The following is a 25,639-nucleotide window of genomic DNA, read 5'->3' as shown; positions in this document are numbered from 1 at the left end:
CATGTGACTAGGCATGCTTGCTGATTGCACAGAAAGATGACTGAAAGCATATGACTAGGCATAATAGCTGATTGCACAGAAAGATGACTGAAAGCATGTGACTAGACATACTAGCTGATTGCACAGAAAGATGACTGAAAGCATGTGACTAGGCATACTAGCTGATTGCACAGAAAGATGACTGAAAGCATGTGACTAGGCATGCTTGCTGATTGCACAGAAAGATGACTGAAAGCATGTGACTAGGCATGCTTGCTGATTGCACAGAAAGATGACTGAAAGCATGTGACTAGACATACTAGCTGATTGCACAGAAAGATGACTGAAAGCATGTGACTAGGCATACTAGCTGATTGCACAGAAAGATGACTGAAAGCATGTGACTAGGCATGCTTGCTGATTGCACAGAAAGATGACTGAAAGCATGTGACTAGACTTACTAGCTGATTGCACAGAAAGATGACTGAAAGCATGTGACTAGGCATACTAGCTGATTGCACAGAAAGATGACTGAAAGCATGTGACTAGACATGCTTGCTGATTGCACAGAAAGATGACTGAAAGCATGTGACTAGACATGCTTGCTGATTGCACAGAAAGATGACTGAAAGCATGTGACTAGACATACTAGCTGATTGCACAGAAAGATGACTGAAAGCATGTGACTAGGCATGCTTGCTGATTGCACAGAAAGATGACTGAAAGCATGTGACTAGACATGCTTGCTGATTGCACAGAAAGATGACTGAAAGCATGTGACTAGACATGCTTGCTGATTGCACAGAAAGATTACTGAAAGCATGTGACTAGACATGCTTGCTGATTGCACAGAAAGATGACTGAAAGCATGTGACTAGACATACTAGCTGATTGCACAGAAAGATGACTGAAAGCATGTGACTAGGCATGCTTGCTGATTGCACAGAAAGATGACTGAAAGCATGTGACTAGACATGCTTGCTGATTGCACAGAAAGATGACTGAAAGCATGTGACTAGACATGCTTGCTGATTGCACAGAAAGATTACTGAAAGCATGTGACTAGACATGCTTGCTGATTGCACAGAAAGACGACTGAAAGCATGTGACTAGACATACTAGCTGATTGCACAGAAAGATGACTGAAAGCATGTGACTAGGCATGCTTGCTGATTGCACAGATAGATGACTGAAAGCATGTGACTAGACATGCTTGCTGATTGCACAGAAAGACGACTGAAAGCATGTGACTAGACATACTAGCTGATTGCACAGAAAGATGACTGAAAGCATGTGACTAGACATGTTTGCTGATACCACAGAAAGTGGGATGCTAAAGTTGTGGTTTGCTTATATTCTATTTACATGGTTTGACATGTGGGTCAATTTAGTTTGTGTATAGCTGACTTTGAGGTGACCATTCACCTGTATTTTATTGTTGACATAAGAATTCTTCTGACTTTGGAGCTGTATGTTGATGATATTATTTAGTTTATATCTAATCATGAACAGCGTATGTATATGTCATTTGGTTTGCTGACAGCGAAGAAACACTGACCTTAAAGTGACCTTTGACATGTATGACAATTGGGTTGAATGTAGGTTATCACTGTCAATGAACTTGTGACTGTGAAGAGATTTTACCCTTACAGAATGTGTTGGTTGTGTACTCTTCAAAGTCTGTACACTTTACTAAAGACACGTGAGTGGCCAACTGCCTTTTCAACAGGTATGGTCAGTTATACAAATTAATAGAAATTAAGTGCAAGACAACATGATAGATGGAATGAAAGGTTTAGCAGGTTTTGCCAACTATGTCTAAGAAATTCATTATTTGTCATGCTGTTTTAATGGAGGAATGAGGACTTGAAAACACTGTTTGACTAACCTTCATTCACTTATTGCAGTCAGGTGATGCAAATCCAAACTATACCAACAATCAATGATGTGATGAGATGCATTTTGTCTGTCTTTTGCATGTCTATTGCACGCTAATCTGCACAGTGTATTTGCACATAATGCTTTAGTTTTTTGTAACAGGGTGAGTAGTCAACAGTACTGTATTTGCTCGCTCCAAACTTTATGTACTTGTGGAAATGCCCTTTTTAAAAGATAGAATAGAATGAATTTCAAATCACATTCATGTATTTTTGTAAATTATTGAATTCTATTCTAGTAGTTAGGTCTAACCAACATATATGGCTTCCATGTGCCTTTAATTGGATGCACTTTTAAATTACATATGAGATGTGAAATCTAATAATGAATGAAAAGGCTCAAATGGAAACTTGACATAAAGACAATGCTATGTAGGTTCAGATAGACACATGACAGAGACAATGCTGCACAGGTTCAGATAAAGACTAGACATAGAGACAATGTTGCACAGGTTCAGATAGAGACAATGCTGCACATGTTGAGATAGAGACAATGTTGCAAGGTTCAGATAGAGACTAGACATAGAGACAATGTTGCACAGTTTCAGATAAAGACTAGACATAGAGACAATGTTGCACAGGTTCAGATAGAGACAATGTTGCACAGGTTCAGATAAAGACTAGACATAGAGACAATGTTGCACAGGTTCAGATAGAGACAATGCTGCACATGTTGAGATAGAGACAATGTTGCAAGGTTCAGATAGAGACTAGACATAGAGACAATGTTGCACAGTTTCAGATAAAGACTAGACATAGAGACAATGTTGCACAGGTTCAGATAGAGACAATGTTGCACAGGTTCAGATAAAGACTAGACATAGAGACAATGTTGCACAGTTTCAGATGGAGACTTTACATAGAGACAATGCTGCACAGGTTCAGATAAAGACTAGACATAGAGACAATGTTGCACAGGTTCAGATAGAGACAATGCTGCACATGTTCAGATAGAGACTAGACATAGAGACAATGTTGCACAGTTTCAGATAAAGACTAGACATAGAGACAATGTTGCACAGGTTCAGATAGAGACAATGTTGCACAGGTTCAGATAAAGACTAGACATAGAGACAATGTTGCACAGTTTCAGATGGAGACTTTACATAGAGACAATGCTGCACAGGTTCAGATAAAGACTAGACATAGAGACAATGTTGCACAGGTTCAGATAGAGACAATGCTGCACATGTTCAGATAGAGACTAGACATAGAGACAATGTTGCACAGTTTCAGATAAAGACTAGACATAGAGACAATGTTGCACAGGTTCAGATAGAGACAATGTTGCACAGGTTCAGATAAAGACTAGACATAGAGACAATGTTGCACAGTTTCAGATGGAGACTTTACATAGAGACAATGCTGCACAGGTTCAGATAAAGACTAGACATAGAGACAATGTTGCACAGGTTCAGATAGAGACAATGCTGCACATGTTCAGATAGAGACAATGTTGCACAGGTTCAGATAAAGACTAGACATAGAGACAATGTTGCACAGTTTCAGATGGAGACTTTACATAGAGACAATGCTGCACAGGTTCAGATAAAGACTAGACATAGAGACAATGTTGCACAGGTTCAGATGGAGACAATGCTGCACAGTTTCAGATAGAGACAATGCTGCACGGGTTCAGATAGAGACTTGACATAGAGACAGTGCTGCACGGGTTCAGATAGAGACTTGACATAGAGACAGTGCTGCACGGGTTCAGATAGACAATGCTACACAGGTTCAGATAGAGACTTGACATAGAGACAATGCTGCACAGGTTCAGATGGACAATGCTACACAGGTTCAGATAGAGACCTGACATAGAGACAATGCTGCACAGGTTCAGATGGAGACTTGACATAGAGACAATGCTGCACAGGTTCAGATGGAGACTTGACATAGAGACAATGCTGCACAGGTTCAGATGGAGACTTGACATAGAGACAATGCTGCACAGGTTCAGATGGAGACTTGACATAGAGACAATGCTGCACAGGTTCAGATAGAGACAATGCTGCACAGGTTCAGATAGAGACAATGCTGCACAGATTCAGATAGAGACTTGACATAGAGACAATGCTGCACAGGTTCAGTTGGAGACTTGACATAGAGACAATGCTGCACAGGTTCAGATAGAGACTTGACATAGAGACAATGCTGCACATGTTCAGATAGAGACTTGACATAGAAACAATGCTGCACAGGTTCAGATGGAGACTTGACATAGAGACAGTGCTGCACAGGTTCAGATAGAGACAATGCTGCACAGATTCAGATAGAGACTTGACATAGAGACAATGCTGCACATGTTCAGATGGAGACTTGACATAGAGACAATGCTGCACATGTTCAGATGGGGACTTGACATAGAGACAATGCTGCACAGGTTCAGATAGAGACAATGCTGCACAGATTCAGATAGAGACTTGACATAGAGACAATGCTACACAGGTTCAGATGGAGACTTGACATAGAGACAATGCTGCACAGGTTCAGATAGAGACAATGCTGCACAGATTCAGATAGAGACTTGACATAGAGACAATGCTGCACAGGTTCAGATGGAGACTTGACATAGAGACAATGCTGCACAGGTTCAGATAGAGACAATGCTGCACAGGTTCAGATAGAGACAATGCTGCACAGATTCAGATAGAGACTTGACATAGAGACAATGCTGCACAGGTTCAGTTGGAGACTTGACATAGAGACAATGCTGCACAGGTTCAGATAGAGACTTGACATAGAGACAATGCTGCACATGTTCAGATAGAGACTTGACATAGAGACAATGCTGCACAGGTTCAGATGGAGACTTGACATAGAGACAATGCTGCACAGGTTCAGATAGAGACAATGCTGCACAGATTCAGATAGAGACTTGACATAGAGACAATGCTGCACATGTTCAGATGGAGACTTGACATAGAGACAATGCTGCACATGTTCAGATGGAGACTTGACATAGAGACAATGCTGCACAGGTTCAGATAGAGACAATGCTGCACAGATTCAGATAGAGACAATGCTGCACAGATTCAGATAGAGACTTGACATAGAGACAATGCTGCACATGTTCAGATGGAGACTTGACATAGAGACAATGCTGCACAGGTTCAGATAGAGACAATGCTGCACAGGTTCAGATGGATACTTGACATAGAGACAATGCTGCACAGGTTCAGATAGAGACAATGCTGCACAGATTCAGATGGAGACTTGACATAGAGACAATGCTGCACATGTTCAGATGGAGACTTGACATAGAGACAATGCTGCACAGGTTCAGATAGAGACAATGCTGCACAGGTTCAGATGGATACTTGACATAGAGACAATGCTGCACAGGTTCAGATAGAGACAATGCTGCGCATGTTCAGATGGAGACTTGACATAGAGACAATGCTGCACATGTTCAGATGGAGACTTGACATAGAGACAATGCTGCACAGGTTCAGATAGAGACAATGCTGCACAGATTCAGATAGAGACTTGACATAGAGACAATGCTGCACAGGTTCAGATGGAGACTTGACATAGAGACAATGCTGCACATGTTCAGATGGAGACTTGACATAGAGACTGTAGTGCACAAGCAAACTCCAAGTTTTACTGGTCCCGTATAACGCCTAATTAATGGCTGACACAGTGAATAAGCTTGCCACTATGTATTGATTACACCAGGAAGTCATCCCCTCACCAATGCGTTCTTCCACACTAATTGAACAAAAGTCTGTTTTCTGTATCACGACTCTTTATTCCATACAAAGAATGTAGAATGACGATTAACTGAAATGTAACACAAACAAAATAATAAATACACATACAATGATAAAATAAAGCAAATACATTTCTAGTGATGTACACACAGTGTAAAATATCTAAAAATACACATAGTACTTCATGGCTTATAATGCTCAGCCTGTCTTAAACGAAGACACTGTATAATTGTAATATGAGTGAAATGACTCTTCCAAGTAACCTAATATCTATATGCATGCATGGACAAGTTTAAGTTCTATAAATAGCTCTGAGAAATAGACAGTGCAACTAGTACACTAACAATGGTTGTACTTGAAACGAACAAAGTTTCCTAACATAAACTATGCAAACTAAACGAGTATAATAAAACTTATTCAAACTTATTCAAACTTATTCAAATCTATACTGAAATCTTGGTTGTTCTGGCTATAGTGAAGTTATTTACACTTAAAAATCAATGTGATGGCACAGTAAACAGTGTACGATATATTTGCACCATAATGGCACTAAAATTAAACTGCCAAAAGAACACATGTGATTCATTAAACACTCACCGTGTTTGTAGACCTTCCTAGCCAATCAATTCCAAGTGAAACAGTTTGCAATATCAAGGTATTGATGGACCTCAAAAGCGTACATCCGTACCGTACAGTTAGCTGAGTCACACTGCCAACTCATCAGTTTTTAATCTCAGATAAGAACTGACCTTAATACTATTAATAACTTTCACAAATAACTCTGGGTGGCGCTATTCGCCACATGGAATTTATCCAAGTTTACAGTGAATAATATATAGCATAGCATGCAGTAAATACAAAATATATAATAGCAATTAAATACACATTAAAATGTTGATTTGGCCTTAACAGAGACAATGCTGCACATGTTCAGATGGAGACTTGACATAGAGACAATGCTGCACATGTTCAGATGGAGACTTGACATAGAGACAATGCTGCACATGTTCAGATGGAGACTTGACATAGAGACAATGCTGCACAGGTCAGATAGAGACAATGCTGCACAGGTTCAGATGGACACATGACATAGAGACAATGCTGCACAGGTTCAGATAGAGACTAGACATAGAGACAATGCTGCACAGGTTCAGATGGAGACTTGACATAGAGACAATTCTGCACAGGTTCAGATAGAGACTAGACATAGAGACAATGCTGCACAGGTTCAGATGGACACATGACATAGAGACAATGCTGCACAGGTTCAGATGGAGACTTGACATAGAGACAATGCTGCACAGGTTCAGATGGAGACTTGACATGGAGACAATTCTGCACAGGTTCAGATAGAGACTTGACATAGAGACAATTCTGCACAGGTTCAGATAGAGACTTGACATAGAGACAATGCTGCACAGGTTCAGATGGAGACTTGACATAGAGACAATGCTGCACAGGTTCAGATGGAGACTTGACATAGAGACAATTCTGCACAGGTTCAGATAGAGACTTGACATAGAGACAGTGCTGCACTGGTTCAGATAGACAATGCTGCACAGGTTCAGATAGAGACTTGACATAGAGACAATGCTGCACAGGGGCAGATAGAGACTTGACATAGAGACATTGCTATGTAGATTCAGATGGAGACATGAGATATAGACAATGCTGCATAGGAAAAAATATTTCAATACTTTTTTATTATCAATTCATTGTCCAGTATTTATAACCATAAATTGATGTAACGCTCTTTACTATAGGTCCCAGTTGTTGAAAAAGTATAGAGGCTTGTTTACTGAAATGGAATTACTGACTTATTTGATTTTCTACACTTAGGGCAAACCACAGCTTTCTGACTCTGAGGTGAATGCCAAGTTAACAAAAAGGGTGCAGAAAGCTGTTAAAAAACAGCATAGACAAGAGGAGCTAAAACGGTTACGACTGGCACAAGAGATACAACGACAGTTACAGGAGGTGGAAGTCAAACAAAAACAGTTAGAAGTAAGAGGTGTTGAAGTTGAGAAGACATTACGGGGCGAGTCAGGTTTGTAATTTATCACATAAACAGCAGGCACATTCATACCTGTGATTGGTGTCATCTGTCACTCAAATTGTGATTATTTAAAATCACTACTTTAATATTTTGTCTACAGTGTACTTGTAAATCTTTTCTAATTCTAATTCAGGTTATAGATGGCAGTAATCAACAATGTGTTAAGATTGATTATCTCAAAGACACTGCATGGAAAATCATTTGTTTTACACTTTCAGAGACCCAATCATTTCATAGTTAGAACATTCACTCTCTATAGTACATACTCTATGGGAATTCCTCTTCATTAGAATATTGTAATATTTGATAACCATTAATTAATAGTTAATTAATACACATTTTTTCCAATGTTTTTTTCATAATTACAAATTGATGCATGGTTCTTGTTTGCATTTAAAGTGCCTTTCCTCTTCTATATCTCAGTACTTTCTGCCATTGCAAACTGAGTTGTAAACATTGTCCTTAGTCATGTCCACCCATTCTTTTATATTTCCATTTCATTTTCTGAAATTCCTGTTTATCGCATTTTTAACTTTCATGTATATTTGCCTTTTCAAAATATAAAGATGAAGTATCTTCTTCACCTGGTGAGTACTCAAAACACAATATCTAAATTATATCCTTGATTTGAACATTTATATGGCTATATATGCAGCCAATGACTGGTGTCAAATGATGTACTTGTTAGAGTATGTCATCAAATCCACCATTTTGTTTATGCTAATTAAATTAGCTAATTAAAGGTTTTAAATATTCACATTCTGTGTGTATGCTCAATGTCCATAAAACTCTTCTTCAGGAATAAATTTGGATGTCACGTTTGAATATTATCACATGTATAACTCTAAAATAGTTTGTTTGAATATAGAATATAATGTTTAGCCAACTTGCAAAGAATGGGTTATATTGAGGTGTATATAGAGTATAATGTGTAGTCAACTTGCAAAGAATGGGTTATATTGAGGTGTATATAGAGTATAATGTGTAGTCAACTTGTAAAGAATTGGTTATATTGAGGTGTATATAGAGTATAATGTGTAGTCAACTTGTAAAGAATTGGTTATATTGAGGTGTATATAGAGTATAATGTGTAGTCAACTTGTAAAGAATTGGTTATATTGAGGTGTATATAGAGTATAATGTGTAGTCAACTTGTAAAGAATTGGTTATATTGAGGTGTATATAGAGTATAATGTGTAGTCAACTTGTAAAGAATTGGTTATATTGAGGTGTATATAGAGTATAATGTGTAGTCAACTTGTAAAGAATTGGTTATATTGAGGTGTCTATAGAGTATAATGTGTAGTCAACTTGTAAAGAATGGGTTATATTGAGGTGTATATAGAGTATAATGTGTAGTCAACTTGTAAAGAATGGGTTATATTGAGGTGTATATAGAGTATAATGTGTAGTCAACTTGTAAAGAATGGGTTATATTGAGGTGTATATTTATATATAATCCCACGATATTTTCTTTTAAATTGCCATTAGCAGACATGAATAATTACTGCCAGTGTATCAATCCAAGCCTTGGGTTACCATGGCAATAATCACACATGTCTCCTGATGCCAAACTGAGAAAATATCATGGGATTATATATTCATCAAAATCATTATTCCACATTCCAAAAAAATGAAACAATACCTTGTTAAAAGTGAAACTAATAATACCGAATACTAATATAATATATCATTGTGCTCTTCTCATATGCTAATTTTGTTCACTCCACACTTCTATTTCACAAGAACATTTTGCATGCGCTGTGTGGTGATTCTGCTTGTTCGTAATAATTTCTTAAATTCATTAGGTTTTTTTTAAATTCCTAATAACTGAATAATAATTTCGAAAATACATACTTGAGCTTGCCAAAATAATCTGTGGTTATTAGACCATATATAACCCCCGGAAGCTTGGGACAACATTCAGGCAGTATATGATGTAACACTAATGTGATAAACATGTGATAGAGTACAATATGTAGTCATGTTGTAAAAAAATAAGCATTATATAAATTACAAAATTATGATTAAAGTATTCTTGTACATGCAATCCAATCCACAATTTCTATGGCTATCCATGTTCTCTCATTGTTGTTGTCATTTCAATATTATTTCTTTAAATTTCTGTTCATTTCTATTTGCCTTTTCTATATATAAAGATGAAGTACCTTCTTCACCTGGTGAGTTCTCTTTCTATCTCTATCAGTTCCCTATCTGCCTGTGTGTTTTGACATGTCCGTGTTTGGAGATATCCACATGATTTCATATTTTTTTTTATTTTGGAAACATTACATTCTCATTTTTTTCAGTGGGAGAAAAAGATGAAACAGTTTTGATGCAGGAATGGTTCACATTAGTGAATGAAAAGAATGCTTTGGTCAGAGTTGAACAAGAATTATCTATAAGGTGAGTCTTATCATTTTCATGTCAACAAACACTAAATAACTACAACATGATGTCTACTTGCAACATCGAATGGCTATATGCAACATCAGATGACTATGTGCAACATCATATGGCTATGTACAACATCAGATGGCTATGTGCAACATCAGATGGTTATGTGCAACATCAGATGGCTATATGCAACATCAGATGGCTATGTGCAACATCGAATGGCTATGTGCAACATCAGATGGCTATGTGCAACATCAGATGGCTACGTGCAACATCAGATGGCTACGTGCAACATCAGATGGCTACGTGCAACATCAGATGGCTACGTGCAACATCAGATGGCTACGTGCAACATCAGATGGCTACGTGCAACATCAGACGGCTAAAACATCAGATGGCTATGTGCAACATCAGATGGCTATGTGCAACATCAGATGGCTACGTGCAACATCAGATGGCTACGTGCAACATCAGATGGCTATGTGCAACATCAGATGGCTATGTGCAACATCAGATGGCTACGTGCAACATCAGATGGCTACGTGCAACATCAGATGGCTACGTGCAACATCAGACGGCTACAACATCAGATGGCTATGTACAACATCAGATGGCTATGTGCAACATCAGATGGCTATGTGCAACATCAGATGGCTATGTGCAACATCGAATGGCTATGTGCAACATCAGATGGCTATGTGCAACATCAGATGGCTATGTGCAACATCAGATGGCTACGTGCAACATCAGATGGCTACGTGCAACATCAGATGGCTATGTGCAACATCAGACGGCTATGTGCAACATCAGATGGCTATGTGCAACATCAGATGGCTACGTGCAACATCAGATGGCTACGTGCAACATCAGATGGCTATGTGCAACATCAGATGGCTATGTGCAACATCAGATGGCTATGTGCAACATCAGACGGCTATGTGCAACATCAGACGGCTGCAACATCAGATGGCTATGTGCAACATCAGATGGTTATGTGCAACATCAGATGGCTATGTGCAACATCGAATGGCTATGTGCAACATCGAATGGCTATGTGCAACATCAGATGGCTATGTGCAACATCAGATGGCTATGTGCAACATCAGATGGCTATGTGCAACATCAGATGGCTATGTGCAACATCAGATGGCTATATGCAACATCGAATGGCTATGTGCAACATCAGATGGATATGTGCAACATCAGATGGTCACGTGCAACAACATGACTGTTTTTTCCAATCCTTTATTTGACAGAGCCAAAGAATTGGAGTTAGAAGACAGACACAGTAGATTACAACAAGAATTGAGAGACAAAATGTCCACACAGGGTGAGTACAATTAGATTGGTTCAAATATTATTTCTATTGTTCAGTTCCTTGACTATGGTTTACAATTCTGTAAAGATATAAATCAAACATTCCATCATTCTTTTCCAAAGAGTCATGGGTTATGTGTTTTGCTTTTTAAATAATATGTTTGTGCCTAATTACAGTTTCAGCCATTGCATGCCGGTGTTGTTTTTTCTTTGAAACACAAAGCGAATGAATTTCTGCCAGTGAATTTGGACTAACCATTGAGTCTGTGGCGCACTCACCCAGGGTAGAGATAGACCCTTTTTGGTGTTCAACCAACGTTGGATTACCACTACCAGTGATCAAAAAACGTTTGTGGATGAATAGTTGAATGCTGTGTTGCGATGTTATCTGACAGTAAGTCAAATCATGTCCAAAGGCTTTGGTAACCTCTTGTATGTTCGTTTCAGATTCCAAGAAAAGCAAAAAGGAATTAGATGAAGAGAAAAAATTGTTGGCTGAGATGTTAGAAGTTGTTGAACAAAGAGATGCACTTGTTGCTTTGTTGGAGGAGGAACGACTAAAGTATGTCACATACCACACTTAATCTATCAACTCCATAATTTGTCATGCTAGTTTTTGTGCCGCAATTTTCATGTATATTAATTGAATTTCTTAGAATGTTATAGAAATGTTCAGAGTTATCCACACAGCTTTTTAAATACAAGATGAAGTGGAGAATGTTGGTACATGTGTAATTACATATAGCAGGCAATGCCTGGCATGCAGCCGAGCAGTTTATCGAGTTACTAAAAATAGAACTGACGTAACTATTCGCATGATTCACGTGTCACTGCTGGTCGAAATGACCCAAAACACTATTCAAAGTTGAACTATTCTCAGTCCGTTGCCAGAAAATGATTGCCATATTATTGAACCAAATTCTGAAGGTGCTTTATCATGAATGAGCCGTCTCACTTTGAATAATTTGTGAAACAAAGTGGTGCCACCCATTTACTGTTTTCAAACTCTTAGGGTATATAGATTCCTTCCACACTCTTCAATATATACATGTTATCTATAGAGCTTGCTTTGTGAGTGGCCTACTGTATAATTTATGTGTTTGTTTGTTTGCTACAGAGAAAAAGACCAAGACAAAAGTATTGAGACTGTTATGTTGAAAAAAGGATTTAATATTACTTCAGAGAAAAAGCAGAGCATTGAAGAGCAGTGAATATTTACATAATAGTATGACTGCAGTTGTTGCATGATTGGCTGATTGTTGTCATGTGATGTTTCAATTCAGTGATTGGTTTTGTTATAGAAGGCATATATATGTACTCATACATGTATGTCAATTTGAAAAATAGGACATTTTTGTGATTTTTCAAATATCCATTTTTTTTAATCTATTTTTTTTCTCAGAAGTGGTTTTGTTAAAGATAAATTTTTCAGCTTAAGAGACTTTCGTAATAATGTGCGTTTCTCTTAATTTATGCATGTTGATTTTACTCATGTCACACCTAACTGGTATATGGCGCCCTCTACAGTCTGTTTCACCCCAGCCACAGAGGGCACACCTCAGAGCACAAATATTAATTAAGCATAGATTCAAATGTCCTTGTGGTTGAATCTTATCTGTAACACATTGTTATAGTTACTAGTGAAAAGTGTGGTGCTAATTATTTATATTTTAACAATACTAGTGAAAACAAGCTTAGCGACTAACAATGCTTTTATGAAAGAAATAGTAATTTTGAATTTATGAATGTTCTTAATGAGCTATTCAATCATGTATTTTACAATAATCTAGCATACTACTTCCAGTCATCTCACCCTCACTGCCAATATACTTGTTTCAAATAATCTCAATTTGATTAAACTTTTTGATTAACTTTTTTTCCCATATATTTTATTTCAATTTATTTACTGGTCAAGTTTTGGTAATTGCAAAAGCCAAAATCAGTTAGAAAATAATAAATTGAAACAAAATAAAATAGAAATATATGAAAAAATAAATACATATTGAATGAAAATAAAAAAGCCCAAACTAAGATCTAATTTTAATCAGACTGAAGGTAACTGTGTAATGTGTTTGAAATGAACACCAAAAGATTTTTTTTTATAAATTGAGAATTGTCTGGAAAAACAGTTTAATTCAGACAGGTTATGGCTTTTAATAACGCTATGTAGTTTATCTAGATTTACATTTAATATAAAGTGTATTTGTGTGTTTTAAATTGTGTATACTTTCAAATTTGTATTTCCTTATTTGGGCATTGTCTTTCCTTATTTGCAACGTTATTTTATGATGGCCTAAGTACCTACCATTTGTCCCCACAAAATTATTTCAAACTGTTTGTTGCCATTTTTTGTAAAAAAAAATATTTACAATGTAAATTGCATTATTGTACAATAAAAGTAGAAGATTGTGCTGTGTTCCAGACTGATTAATTCAAGATTGTGCTGTGTTCCAGACTGATTAATTCAATAATTTCACTAACATTATCTGAAATGGAATTTGATAATAGTAATTTTATATAAGCCACTTCATTACCAACTTCTGACACCCTTTCTTGATTAAACTTGTGATATTTTTGCTCTGTCAAATATTTTTTTTTAAATGCCTCACCACTTGATTTTTGCAAGACTAATGACCCAGACCCTAACATTTACTGACCAAATCAAACACATGATTCATTTTTATAGCTTTGAATGCTAATACAATGAAATTAAATTGTGAGAAACTAAACACGTATTGGTATTGAATCACTGAAGATATTTACAGAAACATTTACTAATGTTTTGGCAGTTGGTCAACCATTTTTTTTTTTTTTTCATTTATGTGCAGTTATCATTGCAAAAAGTAGTGGATTTACTGATTGGCTACTTTCTATTATGACTCAATGCAGATCAGGCTTCTTTGTCTGGAACTAAATTCATCTGCTACTTGAGATGTTCCTTGATTCAAATAATAATTTAAAATAAATGTATTGCAAACAATACATCACTGTTAGGTAGAAAGAATACAAAATATCCTGACACATTATGGTGTTATTAATACTAACATGGTGCAGTGTGATTGTCTGCTTGTAATATTTGCATAGCATTACAACCATTTATGCCATTTATCACAGCTTTATAGGTTTCAGAACAAAACACACATTCAGAATTATTCTAAGAAAAGATTTAAAATCCAAAATTGATCTTGTTCAGATTTGAGGATCATATCCAAAAAGTTGATAATCTTTTGCATAAAGACCTTGTAAAAAGAGCATGTCATCCTCTGACAGAGATGAATAGTATTTATGTAGCAGTGATTGATCAGAACTGTTGGTAGCATAGCTACTAACAGATCGGAAACTCGCAACAGAACTTATATTGAATAAATTTAAAAGATAGTCTACATCCTTTCTGAGAGTTTCAAAATGTCCAATAAAATCAAACTTAATATCACATGGATCACATAAGTCTGTCATTGGACTCCAGTGAATATTCATTGTATCCTTAATATAGTTAACAAAGCTACTTAAATTTGTAATAGGCAATCTGCTTATGTTTGTCCTTCGTCTCTCAAAGCGATCCCTATAAGCCGATAGCAGCCTTTCTAAAGGGTGACGTACAAACACATATTTATAATAACTTTTCAAGCGGGTCTTTATCCCCACTGATGAATACTTGTTCAGTGTTGGTAGACCCATATTGCGATCTCGTAAATTTGGTTTCCAGTCTTTATTGGTGTAAAATTCTTTTAGGTTCTTTAATACCACTTTCCAGTTTCCACTCGCAACTTTTGGAATCCAGCAGTATATGAATTTATATTCATCATCAACAATAAGTTGTTGGAGTTTATACACTGGCAGTTCCACTGTAGGTGTATTACAATTGGATTCTACTAAATTCAGTCTGTCCATGTAGGTATGATTGGGGACTTCTCTGCTTACGTTAGTTTCTCTCTGAATGTAAAAAAACACAGTAATAATTTGAAATCATACTCAAATATATTGGTACAATATACTGAGTTCCCATGGGAAGTGTAATTCTCCCAACCTTAACTTTACAACACACTGAATTCCCATGGGAAGTGTAATTCTTCCAACCTTAACTTCACAACACACTTAATTCCCATGGGAAGAGTAATTCTCCCAACCTTAACTTGACAATACACTGAATTCCCATGGGAAGTGTGATTCTCCCAACCTTAACTTGACAAAACACTGAATTCCCATGGGAAGTGTAATTCTCCCAACCTTAACTTCACAACACACTTAATTCCCATAGGAAGTGTAATTCTTCCAACCTTAACTTGACAATACACTGAATTCCATGGGAAGTGTAATTTTCCCAACCTTAACTTGACAATACACTGAATTCCATGGGAAGTGTAATTCTCCCAACCTTAACTTGACAATACACTGAATTCCATGGGAAGTGTAATTCTCCCAACCTTAACTTGACAATACACTGAATTCCATGGGAAGTGTAATTCTCCCAACCTTAACTTGACAATACACTGAATTCCATGGGAAGTGTAATTCTCCCAACCTTAACTTGACAATACACTGAATTCCAATGGGAAGTGTAATTCTCCCAACCTTAACTTGACAATACACTGAATTCCATGGGAAGTGTAATTCTCCCAACCTTAACTTGACAATACACTGAATTCCATGGGAAGTGTAATTCTCCCAACCTTAACTTGACAATACACTGAATTCCATGGGAAGTGTAATTCTCCCAACCTTAACTTGACAATACACTGAATTCCAATGGGAAGTGTAAGAAATGGCATACTGAAATGAATAGTTATAAATATAATCTTCTAAATGAACATTGACTACAATTAACCTCTAAGCTTGTGCTAAGAATTGAGCTGTGCACAAATGGTATCAAACTGATCATCAGATAAATCCTTTTTCACCTTTACATCCATTATGTTAGTTGTCTTTATGTGATTTAATGTTACTCTGCTTCTAGGCTTGGGTGTCTCATGATCTATTAAAGAAAATTGAAATATCAGTAAAATGAAATAAAACTTGGTTTGAGCCTTTGGATGGAAAGATTTGTTACAGAACATAGAAAACAGAGATAGACAATAATCCCACACAAACACCGACAAGTGATTTATTCAGTTTGGTACATTTGGTTTGTTGCTATCAGTCAGATTAACAAAGTCATCATGATCATATAATTTTCAATGCTTATGAACATTTTATTTGATTGCGTTCTCGTCAGTATGAATGAAACTATGTATTTGAAATGATTAACAACCATGATTTCTCTTAACAAATATAAATATATATAATCTAATCAAAATTATATATTTGTATATAAAATATGTTTTTGAAATTCAGTCCCTCATCCCCTTGGCTATTATTGCTGATTTTTCATAGCCATAGTGGTATACATTGCAAATTTTGGTTCCCGGATGTCTCTAATAAATAACCTATTTAACTGCTGGACTGAATTAATGAATTCAACCGCCAGTTGTAACTTTAAGTCTCATATATTTATTAGGATTTCCACATGAAGTTACACTAATCAGGGAAAATGCATCATTATGACAAGGGAAAAATAATGCTTTCTTTTGTCCAGGTTATATAATAAATTCTTTTATTAATATTTTATGGGTATTTTTGTTCATTGTATGTATTATTTGGATTTGGATTATCAAAACATCAAATACAATCATAGTACACATGCTATAGAAACAAAATTATCAAGAGTGATTCTGGATTTGCTAAAAAAAATAGCCGGAATGCTGTGACACTATCTAATTGGGCTAGGAATTGCCAAGCCAGTTTATAAAATTACCAACAAATATTTTCGGTGTCTTGCACATTTATAAAGTATGTTTTGAATGCATTATGATTTTACACTATAAAAACACATGTTGAAGACATCGATAAGTGAAATAAAATATATTTAAATAATGTTGAAAATATGGCACCATAACAAAGATAATTTGCATCAATGTTTATATTAACAATCTGACTTTTTTTACCAATTTGCAGAATTTCAAATTATGTTCCGTAATAAGTTAGTATCTACGAGAAATAACGACAACATTTGCAGGCGATAAAGGTCTTTTTAACCCCAACTGCATTACCGGTCACTGGTAGCCTAGTGGTTGTCGCATCAGACTCATGACCAGTAGACCCAAGTTCGAATCCTACCTTAGGCTGAACATCAAAAAGGGTCGACCCCTACCCTGGGTGAGTGTGCCACAGATTCAATGGGAGATACATTCACTCACAAATGCGACTTTGAGGGAACGCAGGTGCCTGTGTTCGACCGAGCCTGGTTGACGCCAGGATAGCGCGTTAAAATTGCTATTTTATAGAGAGATGGCCACACAGCCCTGTGTAGTCCCAAATATGAATATGACTTCTGTGGCAAAAATGCACTATGTGTCATCACTAGCACTTGCAATTTGCACATACAAAAAAAAAGTCAGGAGAGACAACAGTGACATTCAATGTCCGAGACTGTCGCCTGGCACAAAAAAAAAAAAACCAACTGCATTAATTTTATGATATTTTTCAATGACTTTTAATGATTTCAAGTTACTACTTCATTGCATTGCAACAGTATTACCACAACAGTTCTACGCTTGTTGCTATTCTATTTTTTGACTACTGATTCTTCCGAATTAAACATGATAATGACATAACTCTGATCAATGCTATAGGATCGCATTTCACCACCGTATATATTAGCGTACATGGATCAAACTTGCATCCAGTACCTTACAAATTGGATGAAATTGGAGAATTGTTCAAATCTGCAGTATTTTATTATCCTAAACAGTCTTTACACATTTTCTCGACTTTAGGTTTTGATTGAGCATGTCTTATTGGGATCGCCGTCAAACTTAGTGCATTCAGGCACTTCCATAGTCGTTCACAAGATAATGATGGTGCAAAATGCATAAAATACTTTAAAAGAAAGTACTTTGACTAATAGTCTGTTGAAGGTGCCAAGTATGAAATAATTAGGGGATAGAAAAATAAATTTATTATCAACGCAAATTTCACCCTGAAAGTCCACGAATTTAGTCATTTTTACAAGATTCGCCATTTTTGTTGTTATGTGATAATTATGCAAACAATGACTGTCCAGTTTGTGCGAACTTGCCCCTCTATACTTAGGCTTTTGGAACATATACACTAATTTACAGATTTGAATGAGACAACAATCAGAGAATGCTTTATTTAAAAACGTCACCAAATTCTTTTCTCACCACCTTAATAGCACTGCTTCCCTAATCACTTGTGTTACTGTGTTCAGAAGATACATTTTAGTGCCAAGGCCATTTTCGACAGACAAACCTGATTAATTTTGTGAAAATGCCATGGAAATGAAGGGACAACAGAACATATTAGTGAACTCACCTGACATTGAAATATAGATCATCATGAAGACTCCCATCGTCATACCTAACAACATCAGCAAACAAAATCTGCCGCCATTACGTGCTTCAAATGGCAACACTGCCATGGTGTTCACTTGTCACCAAGATGTTTTTGCATCATTCATACATGTACTTGAAAGATAAATACAGATTATTGAATTACAAAGATTTATGCTGCAGGGCAAATTTTGATCACATTCATACCATCACATTTCACATTCATACCATCACATGTCACATTTATACCATCACATGTCACATTTATACTATTACATGTCACATTCATACCATCATGTGTCACATTCATACCATCACATGTCACATTCATACTATCACATGTCACATTCATACCATCATGTCACATTCATACCATCACATGTCACATTCATACCATCACATGTCACATTTATACTATTACATGTCACATTCATACCATCACATGTCACATTCATACCATTACATGTCACATTTATACTATTACATGTCACATTCATACCATCATGTGTCACATTCATACCATCACATGTCACATTCATACCATCACACGTCACATTCATACCATCACATGTCACATTTATACTATTACATGTCACATTCATATCACATGTCACATTCATACCATCACATGTCACATTCATACCATCACATGTCACATTCATACCATCATGTGTCACATTCATACCATTACATGTCACATTCATACCATCACATGTCAAATTCATACCATCACATGTCACATTCATCACATCACATGTCACATTCATACCATCACATGTCAAATTCATACCATCACATGTCACATTCATCACATCACATGTCACATTCACACCATCACATGTCACATTCATACCATCACATGTCACATTCATCACATCACATGTCACATTCATACCATCACATGTCACATTCATACCATCACATGTCACATTTATACTGTCACATTCATACTATCACATGTCACATTCATACTATCACATGTCACATTCATACCATCACGTGTCACATTCATACCATCCCATGTCACATTCATACCATCACATGTCACATTCATACCATCACATGTCACATTCATACCATTACATGTCACATTCACACCATCACATGCCACATTCATACCATCACATGTCACATTCATACCACCACATGTCACATTTATACTATTACATGTCACATTCATACCATCACATGTCACATTCATACCATCACATGTCACATTCATACTATTACATGTCACATTCATACCATCACATGTCACATTTATACCATCACATGTCACATTCATACCATTACATGTCACATTCATACCATCACATGTCACATTCATACCATCCCATGTCACATTCACACCATCACATGTCACATTCATACCATCACGTCACATTCATACCATCACATGTCACATTCATCACATCACATGTCACATTTATACCATCACATGTCACATTCATACTATCATGTGTCGCATTCATACCATCACATGTCACATTCATACCATCACATGTCACATTCATACCATCATGTGTCACATTCATACCATCACATGTCACATTCATACTATCACATGTCAAATTCATACCATCACATGTCACATTCATCACATCACATGTCACATTCATACCATCACATGTCAAATTCATACCATCACATGTCACATTCATCACATCACATGTCACATTCATACCATCACATGTCACATTCATACTATCACATGCCACATTCATACCATCACATGTCACATTCATACCACCACATGTCACATTTATACTATTACATGTCACATTCATACCATCACATGTCACATTCATACCATCACATGTCACATTCATACTATTACATGTCACATTCATACCATCACATGTCACATTTATACCAGCACATGTCACATTCATACCATTACATGTCACATTCATACCATCACATGTCACATTCATACCATCCCATGTCACATTCATACCATCACATGTCACATTCATACCATCACGTCACATTCATACCATCACATGTCACATTCATCACAGCACATGTCACATTTATACCATCACATGTCACATTCATACTATCATGTGTCACATTCATACCATCACATGTCACATTCATACCATCACATGTCACATTCATACCATCATGTGTCACATTCATACCATCACATGTCACATTCATACTATCACATGTCAAATTCATACCATCACATGTCACATTCATCACATCACATGTCACATTCATACCATCACATGTCAAATTCATACCATCACATGTCACATTCATACCATCACATGTCAAATTCATACCATCACATGTCACATTCATCACATCACATGTCACATTCATACCATCACATGTCACATTCATACCATCACATGTCACATTCATACCATCACATGTCACATTCATCACATCACATGTCACATTCATACCATCACATGTCGCATTCATCACATCACATGTCACATTCATCACATGTCACATTCATACCATCACATGTCACATTCATACCATCACATGTCACATTCATACCATCACATGTCACATTCATACCATCACATGTCACATCACCACCATTAAAGCTGAATTGACTCAATGTAGATTACATCAGTCAAATACATTTTTGTTGTATTATACAGAACCACAAATTATGGGTGGGGTAGGGGTAATTTTCTAGGAAATAAGCTTCTCCAATTTGACAAACTAAAATCAATTTTTTATTTACTAAATTGTTTGTGACAACAACAACATTTGTTTTTTTTCCAAATATGTCCATATTATTAATAGAAAAAAAACAATGAAACAAAAATTCAACATTAATGACAAGCCAGTGAGTAAATTGAATGGTCTCTTAATCTCTGACCATATTGTATCCACTATTGTGAAAATGCTAAACAAATATTTATATAATATTCAGTTGGTAAAATGGTTTCATAATTCAAAATAAGAATTCACAAACCTGAATTATTTGTATAATATTTTTCTATTTAGCCCAAATTTTATATTTCCAGTAACAGCTGGTCTAATAATATACTAGGGAGAGTATTACCGGTAGCTTAATCAGTATCTTAGAGAATTCTAGTAAACAATAAATAAAATTTGTTTATCATATGACAGGTTTTGGGGTGACTGTGTATTGTTTTCAGTTAATAAAGTAACCAGAGAAAGAAGTCATCCATACCCCCCTAGTCACATGTAAAACCGGGCATTTGATAGCAAGAGGAAATTAAAGAGAAAATACATTTTATGATACTATTGTGGCATAGAACGTATGCCAAGCAGTTTAGAAGCTTTCATTAGGAAGTTCAACAATTGCACTAATTCCCTAATTTTATTTCGATTTCTGCAGTATATACAGTAAACAATGATTGACAATATATATATGTTAAAATTATCATACTAACTGACCGACATAAAAAGGCATTCCGAAATTACAATGACAATCACAATGTGCCCCTGTTACCCTATTCTGGGAGAACAATGCAGAAGACAACCGATAAAAACTTATAGTTCATGTGCCCATACCATGCTGCACAGCTAGGAACAAACAAGTTACTAGTATCGCCCTCGTCTCATAGAGGTCCATTCTCCCAAACCTTAACACGTGTGTGGTTGCCCTTCTACAATACACTCTAGTTTATTCACTGTCGAATAAGCATTCGCTAAGAGATCGGCCTTCCCTCCTGTAGCTATACTTAGCGCTATAATGACGTCATCGCACGCAGACGACATATGGCCCAGGCGGCTCGGGGGTAGGGTTGGGCCATTCACAGTCGTCCCTCGACTGTGGACCATCAGAAAATAAAACACTGCCCATGGTTGGCAAATTATATATGTCCAAAATATACAATGCAGACAACCATCTGAATAAAATATGGAAGACGAATAAAAGCAGTAAAAACAGAACGACCCGTGCTTACAATAAACGACCCCGGAGAACGACCCTGGTTGTTTTGCCATCAAGTACGCTATGATAGCAGTACATCTTGCCATCAAGTACGCTATGATAGCAGTACATCTTGGCATCAAGTACGCTATGATAGCAGTACATCTTGCCATCAAGTACGCTATGATAGCAGTACATCTTGGCATCAAGTACGCTATGATAGCAGTACATCTTGCCATCAAGTACGCTATGATAGCAGTACATCTTGCCATCAAGTACGCTATGATAGCAGTACATCTTGGCATCAAGTACGCTATGATAGCAGTACATCTTGCCATCAAGTACGCTATGATAGCAGTACATCTTGCCATCAAGTACGCTATGATAGCAGTACATCTTGCCATCAAGTACGCTATGATAGCAGTACATCTTGCCATCAAGTACGCTATGATAGCAGTACATCTTGGCATCAAGTACGCTATGATAGCAGTACATCTTGCCATCAAGTACGCTATGATAGCAGTACATCTTGGCATCAAGTACGCTATGATAGCAGTACATCTTGCCATCAAGTACGCTATGATAGCAGTACATCTTGGCATCAAGTACGCTATGATAGCAGTACATCTTGCCATCAAGTACGCTATGATAGCAGTACATCTTGCCATCAAGTACGCTATGATAGCAGTACATCTTGCCATCAAGTACGCTATGATAGCAGTACATCTTGGCATCAAGTACGCTATGATAGCAGTACATCTTGCCATCAAGTACGCTATGATAGCAGTACATCTTGCCATCAAGTACGCTATGATAGCAGTACATCTTGCCATCAAGTACGCTATGATAGCAGTACATCTTGCCATCAAGTACGCTATGATAGCAGTACATCTTGCCATCAAGTACGCTATGATAGCAGTACATCTTGCCCTACTTACCAGACATGGCCGCGGTATGACCGTATTTCCAACACAATTGGTAAATGCGTTGAATAAAAAGCTATTACCATTCCTTACAACAGCAACACAGAAACACTTCACTATTCGAGATCTAGAGCATGGATGAGTTCATTTTGGTAATGGGTGGGGCCAACTTTTATCGCGTGGTATGACAATATTCTGATCTACCACCACCTCTTCATACAATTTTGAAAAAAGAAATACTCAAAAATATTGTGAAATGTCTTGTGTATGTCCACAAATACATTTTATACACACCATAAGTAAACTGCATACTGCCGTAGCAAGCTTGTAAATGGTCTCCTCCATTAAATATGTTTGAGACCATTAAAAAACAGTTTTGGGCTCGTAATTTTGTATCAATCTTTTCACCAACAGACTTAATTGCCCACAAATTTTCTGCACTTTTTTTTTTATAATCTTTAATATTTCTGGAAATGAACTCCAATTTTGTAGCAAACAAAGTTTGAGTCAATTTTCATTTTTTTTTATTTTGCAATGAAACTGTTGGCACTTTAGTTAGATTAAGATTCTACTAATTTTGGCATTCGCTAAAATAGCGAGTAGCAACAAAGTGGTTTACAGTATTATTACCTGAAAAATAATATTGGGTCGAAAAAATAAACCTAAAATTGAACCTGAGAAAAAATGCAAAAAATGTCAATCCAATATTGATGAAGACGAAAAATATGATTGTGTTTATTTCTAATAACCTGATAGATACTATTAGATAAGCACTTCTCCCGAGAACGGTAGTACCCTGTGATTTCATAAGTTGTTGCAGTTTTAAATGTTGTAGTTCTTGTTTTACCAGAGGGATTTATCAGAGATCCTCTGAATGTATTGTTGTGTAATAAAGTCATTTTTTATTATTGTAGTTTTCACCGGACACTTGTTTTGTTTTGTTTTCCTTTACAGCTATATGTTTTGTTCATGTGATCAAATACTAACCTACCACCCCTGCGGAATTAATGATCCATTCTTTATATAGACGATGTAGTTGATTTTCAGCTCGCTGCGAAGTCTAGTATATTACGAAAAAGGCGTAGACCAAACGTCTGTCGCAGTAAACGGAAACTAATTTACACACGTTGTATACTATGGATCAAACACGAGGCTTCGCAACGACCGCCCTGGCCGACCACTGCCTTTACGTGAAAACTGGAAATGTTAGTTGGTAGTCATTGCGCGTTTGTGTTTTTTTCATTGTCCTAGTTCAGTTTGTCATCTCACGTATAAGCACTACGCCCTCTCTGTCATTAGTAAATGTAGTACATTGAGATTTTTTCCCAAATGTTTTCTAATTTGCATTTCCTCTTTCAATTGTGAATTTACCAAACCACTTACTGTAAACCAATCTAGCCAAGAAACAAATGTGCATGTTATCACAACAAAACGAATTTCTTCCTTGTTTATTACTATATCGTGTCGTAGGCTCAATCTTAATCACGTGACCACAAATATGGAATTTGATTGTCATTGGCGGCTTGCTTGAAGAGCCCCGAAACTAGTCATCAAATTATCCAAATTCATTTGAAAATGTGTTTATATTTTATTTTAGTGTGAAACTCTATACATGTATATTCATCTTGCAACTTGAAATAGCCGTCGTCACGTGAACGTTCATTCGGTTGTAAATTATTGATGATAAATATTGGTGTCAATGACTCGTTCCATTCCATGTTTGACAGATTCCAATACGACCAATATGCCTCATTAGTACCAGTGGTCGCGCGTCATTCAACAGACTTACATTGTTTTATTGTCAATATATCACGATTTAGGTATCTGAGCTGATGGTACCCGGATGTTCACAGTTCTTGCAAGTGATAATCACATACACTCCATACACATCCAACAATGTCACGTGGTGACAGTCCGCCAGCTTTGACGACTACTTCATAAACCCAGTTACATATAAAGAAAATAGCAGAGCAAATACACCACTCATTGTGGCCTGGAACTTGTCGTCACTGTTCGCTGATTCCTGACGGAGAGCTCCGATAAACATACAGTAAG

At 36.6% G+C, this 25,639-nt stretch overlaps 2 protein-coding genes across 6 annotated transcripts in view; one reads left to right on the top strand and one right to left on the bottom strand.

Annotated features, from left to right (window-relative positions):
* The window catches only part of LOC102804647 (uncharacterized), a 91,968-nt gene extending 78,150 nt beyond the window's left edge, over positions 1-13,818 (top strand). For 4 of the 5 annotated variants that reach the window (XM_085506330.1, XM_085506333.1, XM_085506332.1 and 1 more), the window contains 7 exons: positions 7,472-7,679; positions 8,255-8,275; positions 9,848-9,868; positions 9,998-10,094; positions 11,342-11,415; positions 11,850-11,964; positions 12,520-13,818. In XM_085506330.1, the coding sequence (XP_085362456.1) occupies positions 7,472-7,679; positions 8,255-8,275; positions 9,848-9,868; positions 9,998-10,094; positions 11,342-11,415; positions 11,850-11,964; positions 12,520-12,613 (630 nt within the window). In that variant the 3' untranslated portion in view covers positions 12,614-13,818. The remainder of the gene's footprint in view (positions 1-7,471; positions 7,680-8,254; positions 8,276-9,847; positions 9,869-9,997; positions 10,095-11,341; positions 11,416-11,849; positions 11,965-12,519) is intronic. The other variant, XM_085506331.1, reaches the window with a different exon arrangement.
* On the bottom strand, positions 12,552-18,882 carry LOC102804540 (carbohydrate sulfotransferase 14-like). Its single transcript, XM_006812650.3, has 3 exons — positions 18,774-18,882; positions 16,301-16,374; positions 12,552-15,335 (listed from the first exon to the last, which is right to left on the bottom strand). Exons 1-3 carry the CDS (start codon positions 18,877-18,879, stop codon positions 14,592-14,594), a joined length of 924 nt encoding a protein of 307 aa, XP_006812713.1. The 5' UTR covers positions 18,880-18,882; the 3' UTR covers positions 12,552-14,591.
* Between the last annotated feature and the right edge of the window lie 6,757 nt (positions 18,883-25,639).

The sequence above is a fragment of the Saccoglossus kowalevskii genome, chromosome 12 (assembly GCF_978046115.1).
Source record: "Saccoglossus kowalevskii chromosome 12, keSacKowa6.1, whole genome shotgun sequence".
Taxonomy (NCBI): Eukaryota; Metazoa; Hemichordata; class Enteropneusta; family Harrimaniidae; genus Saccoglossus; species Saccoglossus kowalevskii.
This window is presented reverse-complemented; position numbering and strand designations above follow the sequence as displayed.